Source organism: Microcaecilia unicolor, chromosome 5 (assembly GCF_901765095.1).
Source record: "Microcaecilia unicolor chromosome 5, aMicUni1.1, whole genome shotgun sequence".
NCBI classification, from domain to species: domain Eukaryota; kingdom Metazoa; phylum Chordata; class Amphibia; order Gymnophiona; family Siphonopidae; genus Microcaecilia; species Microcaecilia unicolor.
In genome coordinates, this window is record NC_044035.1 from 263,333,335 (window position 1) to 263,348,174 (window position 14,840).

At 44.1% G+C, this 14,840-nt stretch overlaps 1 protein-coding gene across 5 annotated transcripts in view; it reads left to right on the top strand.

Moving 5' to 3' along the window:
* Nucleotides 1–14,840, top strand: part of CEP97 (centrosomal protein 97) — an 81,019-nt gene that overhangs the window by 46,859 nt on the left and 19,320 nt on the right. For all 5 annotated transcript variants that reach the window (XM_030204152.1, XM_030204151.1, XM_030204154.1 and 2 more), the window contains 2 exons: nucleotides 12,682–13,444; nucleotides 13,967–14,042. In XM_030204152.1, coding sequence (XP_030060012.1) covers nucleotides 12,682–13,444; nucleotides 13,967–14,042 — 839 coding nt within the window. The remainder of the gene's footprint in view (nucleotides 1–12,681; nucleotides 13,445–13,966; nucleotides 14,043–14,840) is intronic.

A 14,840-nucleotide genomic window follows, 5' to 3' on the forward strand; every position in this document is an offset into this window, starting at 1 on the left:
TATGAGGTTTGACATATAGATCGGGGCTTCACCGTGAACAATTTTGTGGACCATGGTGCAAACCTTGACCGCAATTCATTCTTTTAGTGGGAGACAGTGTAGTTTTTCTCTTAGGGACTTAGCGCTTTCGTATTTCGTTTTTCCAAATATGAGTCTGGCTGCTGTGTTTTGGGCAGTTTGAAGTTTCTTGATGATTTGTTCTTTGCATCCTGCGTAGATGGCGTTACAGTAATCTAGGTGGCTTAGCACCATTGATTGTACTAGGTTGCGGAATATTTCCCTTGGGAAGAACGGTTTGATTCTTTTTAGTTTCCACATCGAGTGGAACATTTTCTTTGCTATGTTTTTTGCATGACTTTCATGTGTAAGATTCCAGTCAATTGTAACTTCGAATTTTTAGACTGAAATATGAAGGGTATAGTCAGGGGTGTTTATGGTGGTGGGTTTGTTCGTATTATATTGTGAGGAGAGTATGAGACATTGTGTCTTTTCTGCATTTAGTTTTAGCTGGAATGCATCCGCCCATGAGTTCATTATTTGGAGACTGTGGTTGATTTAATTTGTGATTTCAGTTAGATCGTTTTTGAACGGGATGTAGATCGTGACATCGTCTGCATAGATGTACGGGTTAAGTCTGTGGTTGGATAACGACTTTGCTAATGGTATCATCATTAAGTTGAAAAGGGTTGGTGAGAGCGGTGAACCTTGTGGAACTCCACATTCTGGTTTCCATGGTGGTGATGTTTTTGAATTTGATATCACTTGATATGTTCTTGTGGTTAGGAATCCATTAAACCATCTGAGTACGTTTCCTCCCGAAGTATCCTAGGATGTTCGCTATCTCCTTCCACAAACAGATAATATTGTGACCTGTACCTTAAGTCTGAATATTTTATATGACCGAGTCCCTGTGGAATTCTGTTGCACATAGATTTATTGAAATTATTTCTTTAACCAGGCCCCAAAAAATAAACAGATGGGACACCAGGACATGATACTAATTTACCTGCCACCTTAGGAAAAGCAAGAATATATTTGCTGCTGGGCAGCAATTCCTGTCATAATACCAGAATTAGTTGGAGGAGCAGGGGCCTTGTTCTGAAACAGACTGATTATACCACCCTACCAATGCCAGCTATAGCATCACATGTGGAGGGGTGATTTTATAACAGGGCACTTATAAAACTGACACGTTTTTGGAAATTGTTATAAAAACGTATACAGTATCTCTCTCACCTGAAAAGAAGTGAAAGCTTAATATCACAAAAACCTCTAAAACGCTCCATTCATATTAAAGTTCAAAAAGAACGTGCGCTGTTCAAAAAACCTCATAGTCATAATAGTCCTTATACGATTATTTTATCATATAAGGGGCAGTAAATCATGATCAATAAATGCAGTACTTTCACTTTGTGCTGAAGACAGCACTTTCGCTTACTTCACATGTTTATAATCATATGTCCCAATCTTCTCTATATATAAAAGGCACCACCAAAGTTCTAAATGAAGCCTCCAGCCGGAAGTGTGAAGGGGAGAGATATCCGGTTTCCCCATGAGTGTCTGCCCCACCCTCGCTCTCTCTCTAACACAAGCAGTGAAGGAAAACACAGCAAAGCATGAAATCAAATCGCTCTCTCTGTAACAGTGAAGGACTCGGAGGGGGGAGAGGGCAGAAGCCCTCACTATCTCTGTAACATAAACACACAGCACAGCAGGAAACTTAACACTGAAGGACTCGACTCCGAGGGGGGAGGGGACAGAGAGGACAGACAGCACACGGGAAGGGAGAGAGGGCAGAGGGCAGGGACACACACACTCCCACATGCACACAGAAGAAAACCTTGCTAGCCCCCGTTTCATTTGCATCAGAAACGGGGCTTTTTTACTAGTTTTTATATAAATGCATGTTAAACATACTCAGTCATTTATCCTCAAACATTGTTTTGTGCAGAGAAGCTTTTTAAAAAAATAAATAGATAAAAGGACTTGTGTAGCAATCACTGTTCCTTAAAAATAGTGTAGAGCACATACAATGCACAGAAAAGCTAACGCATTCATGTGTGCCAAAGCTCTGTCAGGAAGTGGCAATATGCTGCTGCAAAATTTCCAAGCATCACAAGAATTCTTAAAAAAAAAAAAAAAATTTTCTTTTAGAGAGAGCACGCTTATGCCGATTTACTCATGACATCATCCAACGGAGTCTGGTGCAGATCCAAGAACTTTCTAGCAGTGTGCCAACGCCCATGTGCTAGTAGTGCCTTCTCCTTGGCCTTCATTGTTCTACGGAGCAGGGAGGGTGTATCTTTGTGTTCTCCACAAGTGCAATTTGTGCTTTTGTATTTTACTTTCTTGTGCCTTCCTGTGTGGGTTTTCCTCTTGGATTTTTTCTTTTTATTTTACCCTTTCTTCAGTTTCCCTTTTAATTTCTTTTAGTTTTTCAGTCCTTGAAGTTTCCTTTGTTTTTTTGCGTATTGTTAGGCCCTTTTAGGCCAGGGCCCCGACCTCAACCTCAATTTGAAAAATGCCCCTTTTTCCGGCTTAAAATTGAGGCGTTTAATTTGGCCACAATCCTTTTCTTAATATCTAAGAGACACCCAGTGGCTTCAAGAGGTGTGCTCAATATAATTGGGTGATTTCTGTGGTGGACCCGCATAACTGGTACATCGGGTGCATTGGACCTGTTGTTCTTTCTGTATGCAAATGCATTTGAGGATTCAGAAGGCGTGGCAGGTTCAACAGAAGAAGCTTTTTGGCTCATCGAAGGCTGATATATCCACATCGGCACTGGAAGCATTGACTCGATGGCTGCCAAGACTTCAGCATCGACTGGGAGTACACCTTCATCAATGAGGTCTCACCTCTCTTGACATTGGACGCTAAGAGTAGGCCCCAGGACCGGTCAGCATCTGACCCACCACAGAGGGCACATACTGGTTCAACATTGTTCTCGTTGGGATCGCGATGCTCTACAATTGGGGGAAGCCCAAGGAGCATTGGTTTCTCCGAGGACAAGCAGGCTGATAATTCTCACCAATGGGTCGTCGTTTGCGATGGCCCAGGAGACCGGAAAAAGTTTAGAACGAGAAGTCTCTGGAACGCTCTGTTGCGCGGGCCGAGCGCACCGTGCATGCACGAACGGCTTCCTGCCTGTGATGCGAGCGTGAGACCCTCTTTTTGATCCGCGAATGGAGGGTGTTCATCTTCTTGATTGCGCTTTTTTCGGCTCAGGAGATTGGTTTTTGGCGTTTACACTTCCCCTTTTTCTTCTTAGCTTAAAGTAATAGTTTTAGTTCTAACATTCTAAAAAAAAAAAAAAATGTTCCTTTATTTTCTTAGTTTTCGTCACTTCTTCAAGTTTCCTTTCTTTTTCATTGCGGCTGCCTTTTAGGCTGCGCGGCTGGTTTTTTGTTCCTTTTTTTGTGCCTTTCTATTTGGTGCCATCGAGCCTTTTAATTTCACAGCCGCTGTTTTCCTGCCCATGGCATCGACGATCCCAGCGGCTTCAAGCGTTGTACTTGCTGCAACCGGACTATCTCGGGTACCGACCCCCACGCGTGGTGTCTCCAGTGCCTTGGGCCCGACCATCTGCCAGTTGCCTGTAAGCCGTGTCTTTTCATGAAGAAACGGACCCAAGTGGCCCAGGAGGCTCAACGTGAGAAACTTTTTTCTGATCGGTCCGGTCCTTCGACATCTGCATTGACATCGGTACCGACGTCGTCGACGTCGAGGGAAGCAGCGACATCGAGAGCGCAGATAATGGCTGCCGAACGATCGCATCGTGCTGGGAGCAGCGAGGCATCGAGTGGGTCTCCACCTATCTCAAGGCCTACTGCTATGCAGGCCCCCCCGGACCCGGCCCCGAGGAGACGTGAGGATTCCACATTCTCCTCTTCGGTACCGAGGAGTCTCGATGACGGGTGTTGAGCGAAGGCTAAGACGCACCGTCATCGTTCTCCTTCCATGCACGGTACCGAGAGCTCCGGGAAGCCAAGGAAGCCGGCACCCGAAAAGCGGTGGCGCCGGGAGGATCGCTCACACTCCATACAGGAAGTGCTGATGTGTTGGTCATCTGGCAGCTTGGTACCGGCTTTCAAGCCCCTTCAAATTCGGCCACCGACTCCTGCACTGGCCCCTCAGCCTTTTCCGATGGAAGCTCTTGACGAACGCATCAGAGCCCTTCTTCCAGAGCTTCTGGAGGGATTGCTGCGCCAATCTGCTTTAGATTCGGGGGTGCTTGCGCCTTCTGTACTGACTGCGGAGGTGGCATCTGGGCCATCGCCTGTGGTGAGGTCCCCGTCTTCGGTGCCGCCACCCGGGTCAATTCCCCCTCGACGTCTGTGGAGGAAGCTTCGCCGGAGTCCAGGCAGGGATCAACTTCTCGACATCCCCCATGAGGTCGTCGTCCCTCGACGTCGAGACAGGCTTGGGTGCGGGCTGCTCTTAGGGAGCTTTTGTTCGATACCGATGAGGAGCGCTCATGGGAAGAGGAGGAAGACCCCAGATACTTTTCGGAGGAAGAGTCATTTGGGGCCCCCTCTGATCCTATTCTGCCAATTGAAAGGAGGATGTCTGCCTGAGAGTCTTTCTTTTTCATCTTTTGTCCGGGAAATGTCTAAGGACAATCCATTCCCTATGGAGGTTGTGGGTGAGCACAGGGCCGAGATGCTCGAGGTCTTGGATTATCCTTCTCCGCCTGCTGAGGTTGCAATGGTCCCCTTTCATAATACACTCAGAGAGGTGCTTATGCGAAATTGGTCGTTCTCTCTTTCTAACCCAGTGGTCCCCAAAAAATCCGAGTCCCAGTACAGAGTCCATGGAAAGTTTGTAATGGTGAAGGCCCAACTTCCTCACGGTTCCATGGTGGTGGACTCTGCTCTCAGAAGAGCCAAGAGTACTAGAGACTATGCCTCGGCGCCCCCAGGCAGAGAGTCTAGGACCTTGGATTCTTTTGGGAGGAAAACGTATCAGGTTGCTATGCTCGCCGCCAAGATCCAAACTTACCAGCTCTACACTTGTGGAACTCAGTGAGGCAACTGTCTGGTTGAAGCACTTCCTCCGGAGCTCGCCGAACCTTTTCACCAGGTGGTCAGGCAGCAGAAGGCATGTCACAAATTCCTGGCCAGGGGTAACGACACTTTTGATGTGTCATCCTGAGTAGCTACTCAAGGTATAGTGATGCGCAGAAAAGTTCAGGATGGTTTCCCTGGGCACCCTTCTTCCCATGATTCAGTAAAACGATTGGCTATGTGCTCTCTGGACTTAAAGGATGCCTATACTCACATCTCTATACTCCCAGCTCACAGGAAGTATCTTTGATTTCAGTTGGGAACTCTGCATTTTCAGTATTGTGTACTGCCCTTTGGTCTCGCGTCTGCGCCCAGGGTTTTCACAAAATGCCTGGCAGTTGTCGCAGCATCGCTACGCAGACTGGGAGTGCATGTGTTTCCTTATCTCGATGATTGGCTGGTGAAGAGCACCTCGGAGGCAGGTGCTCTACGGTCAATGCGGATGACTATTCAAGTGCTAGAACTTCTGGGCTTCGTGATCAATTATCCCAAGTCCCATATTGGAGTGTTCTCTGACCCTCATCACCCAGAACGAGGGGTCGCTTTTGCATCCAAACCTTCAGTCTCTGGCTCTCACAGCCTGGATGTTGAGAGCTTAGAGGTGGCCTCCTTGGGTCTTTCAGAGGGTGTCTCCCGAGTCTTGCTTGCTTCCAGGAAAGATTCTACAAAAAAATGTTATTCTTTTAAATGGAGGAGGTTTGCCGTCTGGTGTGACAGCAAGGCCCTAGATCCTTTTTCTTGTCCTACATGGACCCTGCTTGAATACCTTCTACACTTGTCTGGTCTCAAGTCCAACTTTGTAAGAGTTCACCTTAGTGCAATCAGTGCTTACCATCAACGTGTAGAAGGTCAGCCTATCTCTGGACAGCCTTTAGTTGTTCACTTCATGAGAGGTTTGCTTTTGTCAATGCCCCCTGTGTCATGGGATTTCAACGTCGTTCTCACCCAGCTGATGAAATCTCCTTTTGAGCCACTGAATTCCTGCCATCTAAAGTACTTGACCTGGAAGGTCATTTTCTTGGTGGCTGTTACTTCAGCTCGTAGAGTCAGTGAGCTCCAAGCCCTGGTAGTGCATGCAACTTATATCAAGTTTCATCATAATAGAGTAGTCCTCCACACTCACCCTAAATTCTTGCCGAAGGTGGTGTCTGAATTCCATCTGAACCAGTCAGTTGTCTTGCCAACATTTTTCCCCGTCCACATACCCGCCCTGGTGAAGACAAAGTTGCACACCTTGGATTGTAAGAGAGCATTGGCCTTTTATGTGGAGCGGACTAAGCCCCATAGACAGTCCGCCCATTTGTTTGTTTCTTTTGATCCCAACAGGAGGGGAGTTGCTATCGGAAAATGCACACTCTCCAATTGGCTAGCAGATTGCATTTCCTTCACTTATGCCCAAGCTGGGCTGACTCTGGAGGGTCATGTCACAGCTCATAATATTGGAGCCATGGCTGTGTCAGTGGCTCACAAAGTCAGCCTCCATTGAGGAGATTTGCAAGGCTGCAACGTGGTCATCAGTCCACACATTCACATCTCACTACTGCCTTCAGCAGTATACCCAACATGACAGTCGGTTTGGGCAGTCGGTACTGCAGAATCTTTGGGGTTTAGAATCCAACTCCACCCTCCTAGGCCCATTTTTGTTTCGTTCCAGGCTGCACTCTCACTTAGTAGTTTTTCTTTTCAGGTCAACCTATGTTATGTCCTCGCCATTGCGAGGCCCAATTGACCAGTGTTCATTGTTTTGAATGAGCCTGGAGGCTAGGGATAACCCATTGGTGAGAATAATCAGCCTGCTTGTCCTCTGAGAAAATGAAGATACATACCTGTAACAGGTATTCTCTGAGGACAGCAGGCTGATTATTCTTACATACCCGCCCTCCTCCCCTTGGAGTTGTTCTTGTTTCTGGTTTGCTTTTTTATTAAACTGAGGGTCTCACGCTCGCGTCGCGGGTGGGAAGCCGTTTGTGCATGCGAGGTGCGCTCGGCCCGCGCCACGGAGCGTTCCAGAGACTTCTCATTTAGTCTCAAGTTTTTCCGGTCTCCTGGGCCGTTGGTGAGAATAATCAGCCTGCTGTCCTCAGAGAATACCTGCTACAGGTATGCATCTTCATTTTATTTGCCAATGGAATGGTGGCTTCTTGGGTGAGTCTTTTTTTTATTTTATTTTTATATAATTTACAATAATTTTTCAAGCATAACATCTTGAAAGATAGTGATATGAACATATAGTTAACCAGTAACATAGATTATAACAACACAAATTATCACAGAAATCACTCAAGTCCTTAACAAGAATTCCAAGACTTAGGAATTAGAGGAGACATAAGGAAATAGAAAGGAAAATAGCTATACGCGAAGGATTATGGTGATAAAATATTATGTTGCTCCAGCTGTTGTCTTAGAGGCGATTAGTTTGGAAAGCTGAGACGGATCAGTAAAGGTATATTTAACATTATCAAACCTTATAACACATTTACAGGGGTACCTAAAAAAGAAAGTACCCCCAGATTGAATTACCGCCGGCTTCATCATGAGAAATTGTTTCCTTTTCTTTTGCGTCTCTCTTGAGAAATCGGGGAAACAAGGATACATGCAAACCTAGAAATGGCTTCTCCCTATGTTTGAAAAACATCTGGAAGAGCCATTGTTTATCAGGAATTAGAGCCACAGTAGCGACCAAAGTCGCTGGTGTGGCCTGTAATGTATCCGATGTCTCAAGAAAGGCTGTAATGTCCAGAGTTTTTTGTGCACTTTGTTCCATCAATTTTGGAGGAAGATAGAACGTTTTTGAAAAGGGTGCTAAATTTGATTCTGGTATACATAAATTTTCCATGAGGTATCTCTTTAACATGTCCCCTGGTTTTATCATTGAATTATAAGGAAAATTGACAAAACGCAAATTTTGATTCCTAGTATAATTTTCTAAATTCTCAGATTTAATCCTTAAACTGGATACTTCTTTCAAAAGTGAAAATTGTATATTTTCCAGTTTCTTTACAGTTTGTTCCATAGTATCCATTCTAGGAATCATTTTTTCAACCTCTATTTTTGCTTCTCAATCTTTTGCTCCATCTCATTAATTTGCTGGGAATGTTTAGTTTTAGAAACAAGAAACATTTGTCCCAATTGAGACATAAGGTCCCACAATGAGTCCAGCGTTACCTCCTTAGGTTTGGTAATGAGTTCAGCAGGAAATACAGTCTCATGAGCCGCCTTTCTTCCTCCAGTCGCCTGTAGTTCTCCCGCTACCTCTGCAGGCTGGTGAGTCTCTCCTGGAGGCATTACCCTTCTCTCTCCTGCTGAAGCTAGTTGAACCTGGGTCCCCAGCGTCGGCGCAAACTGACAACTTCGGGGAGGCGCCAACGTTCCAAACAGCGGGGAACTTGCCGCCATTGGTTGCGGGGGTGGAACTCTGACCTCGGGACTCAGTGTTGTCTCAAGTTCGAGGGACGCCGAAAGCTCCTCAATCACGCCAGCGCCCGATCTTGAACCAGTCCCGGAAACCTCACCAACCCTCTGTTGCACCATGAACCGATCCATTGGTCCAGGTATCTGAGAAGGAGTCTGGGGAACTCGGGCAGGAGCCCTTCCTCGTCGTTTAGGCATTGAAATAGAATGATGCAGCAGCAAGCCGCGTTAGCGTGCAGCCATCTTGGAATCCCTAAAAACCTGTTCTTGGGTGAATCTTGACCTTCTGGATCAAAGGCTTTCTAACCACCAGAACTTATCAAGTAATATCAAACTCAAACATATCACCACCATGGAAAGCTGTCTGTGGAGTACCTCAAGGATCACCATTATCACCAATACTCTTCAACATGATAATGATTCCACTGGCACAGTCCTTATCCAATCGAGGCCTTAACCCGTTCATGTACGCAGATGATGTCACAATCTACATCCCCTTCAGACATGACCTGACAGAAATAACCGATCAAATCAACGATGGCCTGAACATCATGGACTCCTGGGCAAACTCATTCCAACTGAACACTGAAAAAACGCATTGCCTCATCCTCTCCTCTCAACAGAACAAGTACAAACCCTCAACCATAAATACTCTAGGACACACCTTCCCTACCTCAGACAGCTTGAAAATACTCGGCATCACACTCGACTGCAGCCTTACTCTCGAGAGCCAAGTAAACTCTGTAATAGAGAAAGTGTTCTACTCAATGTGGAAGCTCAAATGACTAAAACCTTTCTTCCCAAGAGAAACCTTTCGAAACTTAATTCAATCAATAGTCCTAAGTCATGCAGACTATTGCAATGGAATCTATGCGGGATGCAAAGAACAACTCACAAAAAAACTCCAGACCGCCCAAAATACAGCAGCCAGATTGATATTCAGCAAAACACGATTCAAAAGTGCCAGACCCCTTCGAGAAAAGCTGCATTGGCTCCCAATCAAAGAACGGATCATCTTCAAAATCTGCACTCTAGTCCACAAAATTATATACGGCGTAGTCCCAGGATACATGATAAACCTTATAGATCTACCAGTAAGAAACAGAGTCAGATCATACCTAAACCTTCACTACCCAAATTGCAATGGACTGAAATACAAAACAATTTATGCATCCAGCTTCTCCTACTTAAGCGCACATCTATGGAATGGCCTCCCAAAAGTGGCGAAAACAATCCATGATCACCTGAACTTCAGGAAATCACTAAAAAAAAAACAACCTCTTCAAAAAGGCCTACCCCAACGACCCAACGTAAACCTCTTTACCCAGGAACATAACATTACTAATGATCATACTGGACATCACGCAATCTTCATCCCTTCCGATCCTCCACATGTACCTCATTCGATCACTATACAACCTTGTATTTGTTATCAACCGACTGGGCAAGCGCCTTTGACGGTACTATGTAAGCCACATTGAGCCTGCAAATAGGTGGGAAAATGTGGGGTACACATGCAACAAATAAATCAGTCTGTTTTCTTCTGTTAAGATTTACAGAGCTGCTATCTAGTCATCTCTGCACGCTTTTTTTTTACAAGCACTATAGATTGAACATTCAGGCCAGAGAGGAGGATGCCTTTGGAGCTGGTGTTTTGGCAGCATGAGTTTCTTAATCCTGCCCAGTTTAAGGATTGTTTTGCTACATCCCATGAGTTGTGAACTGGTCTGGTGGGCAAAAAGGAAATTAAAATTTGGCCTTATCCCTAAGTTTTCTTTCCTTGATCCAGAGGCCTTCCCCCGTTACCTAAATTCTGGACCTTTCCATTCAGTTCATAGCTTTTGGTTGAATGTGACATGGGGTGAGGCACTGGGATATTCTTGTTCAGGTGAGGTTGCTTCTGGTTGAGGACTCTGGATGCCTCCCTCCTGTGTCTTTGTCTCCATCTGCTGGACTAGCATAACCCATGAGTTCTGTTGTGGTCAGGTCAGGTTGTACTCAATGAAAGAAAATTAGCAGGTAAGACCAAATTTTTGCTTGCAACTTGAAGGCCAGCAGCCAAAAGGTCATGACTTTAAATGACCTCATTTTGCAAGATAGTGTATGGATCACCCTTGGGATCCTTTCACTTGTTCAGTGTTAATACCTCACATGGAAACTGCTACTTTTAATAGCTATCACTTCTACCAAACAACTTGGTGAGATTCAAGTACTGGTCTTTTATCCTCCCTGTACTTCTTCCCGAGTAGAGTAGTACTACATACTCATCCTAAATTTCTGCCAAATGTTATGTTGAAATTCCAGCTCAATTAATTGTTTTTCCAGTCCCCCCCCCCCCCCAAAGTAGCATGCTCCCCCAGCGCTGTTTTGCATACACTTGACTGCAGGTGTGCAGTAATACATTAGCTGCACGCAACACACCAGATAGAAAAATGTTCTCAGCATTTCATAATCCTCAATCCAAATAATTCAACCACTCAAGTAACCAAACGTACATTATCTTGTTGCACTGACTTGTTACAGTTCAGCCGATGTCCTGTCTTCTGTCCATGTTACTTTTCATCAACTACATGCAAGTTTGGCAACAGTAGCCAGCCTGGGGATGGTTTGTATCATAGAGATTTGCAAGGCAGCAATGTGGTCATCAGTGTGCACCTTAGCTACATACTGCTGTCTGAACTTGTCTTCTCTATTGGACAGTATTTTCAACCAAGCCATACTTAAGAACCTTTTTTCATAAGAAGCTAATTATGTCGCCATCCACCTAGAAAGCACCAGCACAGGTTGTATTGTAAAGAAAAATCCAGAGTAAACCTCCAGCTTGGGAGTTGCAAGAAACTGTGACTGTTTCCATCCGTTTGTCCATGGAGAAAGTGATTGCTTACCTATTGTGGAAGTTCTTCATGGATACCAGGGAAAAATAACTCTTATGCTTCCCACTGTCGTTGTTGAGCCTATTATCCAGTTATATTATGAACTGACAGGGAGGAAGTGGTTACCAGTGTGAGATTTCCTCAACTATAAGGTGAGAGTATTGTCTGTGAGAGCTGTCTTGATAATATCACCTGGAAGTGTGGCTGTTTTCCTCTCCTGTACATAAGGAACTTCCATTACAGGTAGGCAATCTCACTTTATGTGCATCTTTTCCCCTTATAAAATAGGCACAACCTATATACATATCTGCTACGTAAGTTTGACAGCCTGTTATAAAATTACTCCTCTCAGTGTGTAAAATGTGACACAATCTCACTGTAAGATTTGTAGATGTCAAATTTATTACAGTTATAATTGTTTTATTGCTATTGAAGTACCATTAAGTGACATTTCAGAGATGGTACAAAATGTATCTGTCTTGCAGAATTAATGGGTGGTTGTTCTCCCTGGGGTACTGCTTGCTGAATTCCAGTAGCTATGAGATAACCATAGTGAGCATAGGAATGCCTTCATTTCTTTGGTGTCCATTTTGAATTTAGATGCTGCTTCATGCTTCCATGTGAATGAACGAGCACACTCCTGGCTTGTTGACTTGCTGGAGACCACTTAAAATGTATAGCTCTAAGCAATGCGTTAAGAGTACTATCACTCAAATTGTATAAGAACTGAACCAGCACTACAACCACTATCATTTAGTGGATAGTGACATGTTTAGTTGATATCATATTGGACTCCCAGTAGCTTTTCATACCGTTCAGAGGGAGGAGTTTGCAGGGAGTGAGCTGCCAACGGTGCTACAGGCCTGGAGAAAGGAATTCTTCTATTTGGTAACTGGCCATCTGAAAAGCTGTAAAATAAGCGGCCACGGTATGAGGTTCCAAGAAGGTAGATTCAGGAATAACACTGAAAAATAGGAGGTTAGATGCATGAAACAGCCTCAAAAGGGGATATGGAGGCGAAAACACTTGCAGAGTTCATGAAAACTTGCAGTAAACACAGGGGATTCTTAATTGTGAAAATTTAAAGGAAAATCAGGCGATCAACGGGTTTATAGCGGTGTCATACTTAAATAAGATCTCGGTAGTGTTCCATCTTTCGTACAAATGTTTTATGGTGTTGTATACTAGTAAGTTTATATTGAATCTAGCCATTGTCTTTTATATCAAGAACCTATCTTTAGTTCTATTACCTTGATATGAATGAAATAGTTTAAGTAATTTGTTTTTGTTGAGGGATGAAGCTTCTCAATTTTTTTTTTTTTTTTTTTAAGAACCTGTAGTCCAGGTAGATTCCTGGCTGGGAGCAAACACCAATGAAAACCATTCCTGTGCAGTCAGTACTTCCTTGGGCTCCAGGCCCACTGGAAAACCTGCTCTCAATGATATATATCTGGAGGATATCCAAACTGACGAGGATAAACTCAACTGCAGTCTTCTTTCCTCGGAGTCTACCTTCATGCCTGTTGCGCCAGGACTTTCTCCAGTGTCTCCTATGGAAGAGAGGGTACCTGGAATGACTACTGAACCAGATGTCGATGATACTATGCTGGAAATTGTGAAAAAGATCAATAAAGAAGAAGAAGAAAAACCAGAAAAGACTTCCTGGGTAACAGGAGAATATTCTATTGTAAGGGAAGAAATAAGAGAGACAAATAAGAAGGCTGGAGTGTTCCCTTCCCCTGATCATGTGATGTCCAATGAGAATTTTACTGCTAGTATGGGCAAGCATCCAGTGAGCTCTTCTGTGACGATGAACTGTAGTTCATGCAGTTTTTCCCTGCCTCATGTGGAATCTGCAACCAATACTAGGTGTCCTGATGTGGTCTTTGAGAAGACCAAAATAAAGGGCCCAGCTTTCCTTGACCAAGATGCAGATAGATTCCAGAGAATGAACAAAGCAGCAGTAAAACTTCAGGCCTGTTGGAAAGGTTTTCATACCAGAACATATAATCGCAGAGCCCAAGAGGCACGCAGTGAAATCCGACTCAGCAGAATGCAGGAGCACATCCTCTTCCTAACTGAGGAAGTCACCAGGTAGGTGCATCTGCTACCTATTACCTCTGCCATCTTTTTCTCATCCATAATGAGGGCAGTTCTTACTTGGAGGCTTAGGTGCAAGATAGGCAAGTACAGAGGTACCCATGGGCTGTTTCTCTTCAGGTTGAGTACATTCATTTTTCACCTCTTTCCATTTCTTCCTCAGACAAATATACCTGTATAGGCAACTTTATTTATCCACTCCTGTGAATTTTTTTTTTCTGGCTAGATCCTTTTTAAACTCTCCTTGCCTTGGATATATCCATTCTTTTATTTAGCACATACATGATGTGCTGTACAAAGCTAAACCATCTGCACATCATGTGAAGCTTTGAAAGGTTGCCCCAAGTGTAGGAAGGGCCACTTTTGGGGGGAACTGACTTGCAATTTGGTTAAGTGAGTGGATTGGGTGGGATTCAGGCCTAGGTCAGCAGGTGTAGCCACTTCTTGTGCAACTCTTTCCCTCTATCTTCAACAGCAGAGGATTAATTGGCATGCACTACATGTTCATTATCCTAGATTAAAAAAGGAGTGTGAAGAGGAGCGGATCCAGAAGCTTGTGCAGGAGGAGTCCATTAAATTTCTCTGGAACCAGGTAAGTCTGCAAAGTGAGGATGTCATGACTTGGACTTGTTTTGTTTTGTACTGCTTGGAATGTTGAAATAGCAGTCCTGTTAACAGCAGGTAGTAATTCATTATCAAAGATTTCTTGTTGGTGTCATTAGGACAGTATTAAAATAATACTGTCCTAATGACACCAACAAGAAATCTTTGATAATTGACTGCCAGATTTGCAGGTTCACCAGCCATACAATGTTCTAACACCTATAATTTTTGAAATTCCCTCAGTATCTGCTCTGTAGCTCCTCTCTACTCCTAAAGAAGCCAGGGTGGCAGTATGCCACATTTGATGTTCTGTAACCTTTCACATCTCACTGATGCACATGCAACATGTTTGTGGAATCAATGTCAGTATTCATTACATGGATTCAGTGGAGACCCATTAGCAGGTAGCTAAAATAACAAGTATTGGGCCTTAAGAAAATTTGAATTGTACACCACTTTAGAAAGCATGGAATGTGCTGGAGGCGTTGAGCTAATTTTCTGATAAGGGATCTGAAAAGGGAAAACCCTCCTGGGTGCTGGCAAAGGACCTGCTGATTTTATGTATGATATGTGTATTCAGGACTCAGCTGGGGAAATAACATTCCATCAATATGAAAAAGAGGTAATAACATATATATTATAATGCTATACTACTACCAATCATTTCTATAGCGCTACTAGATGTACGCAGTGCTGTACACATTATATTCGGGTACTTTTTCTGTCCCTAGAGGGCTCACAATATAAGTTTTTGTACCTGGGGCAATGGAAGGTTAAGTGACTTGCC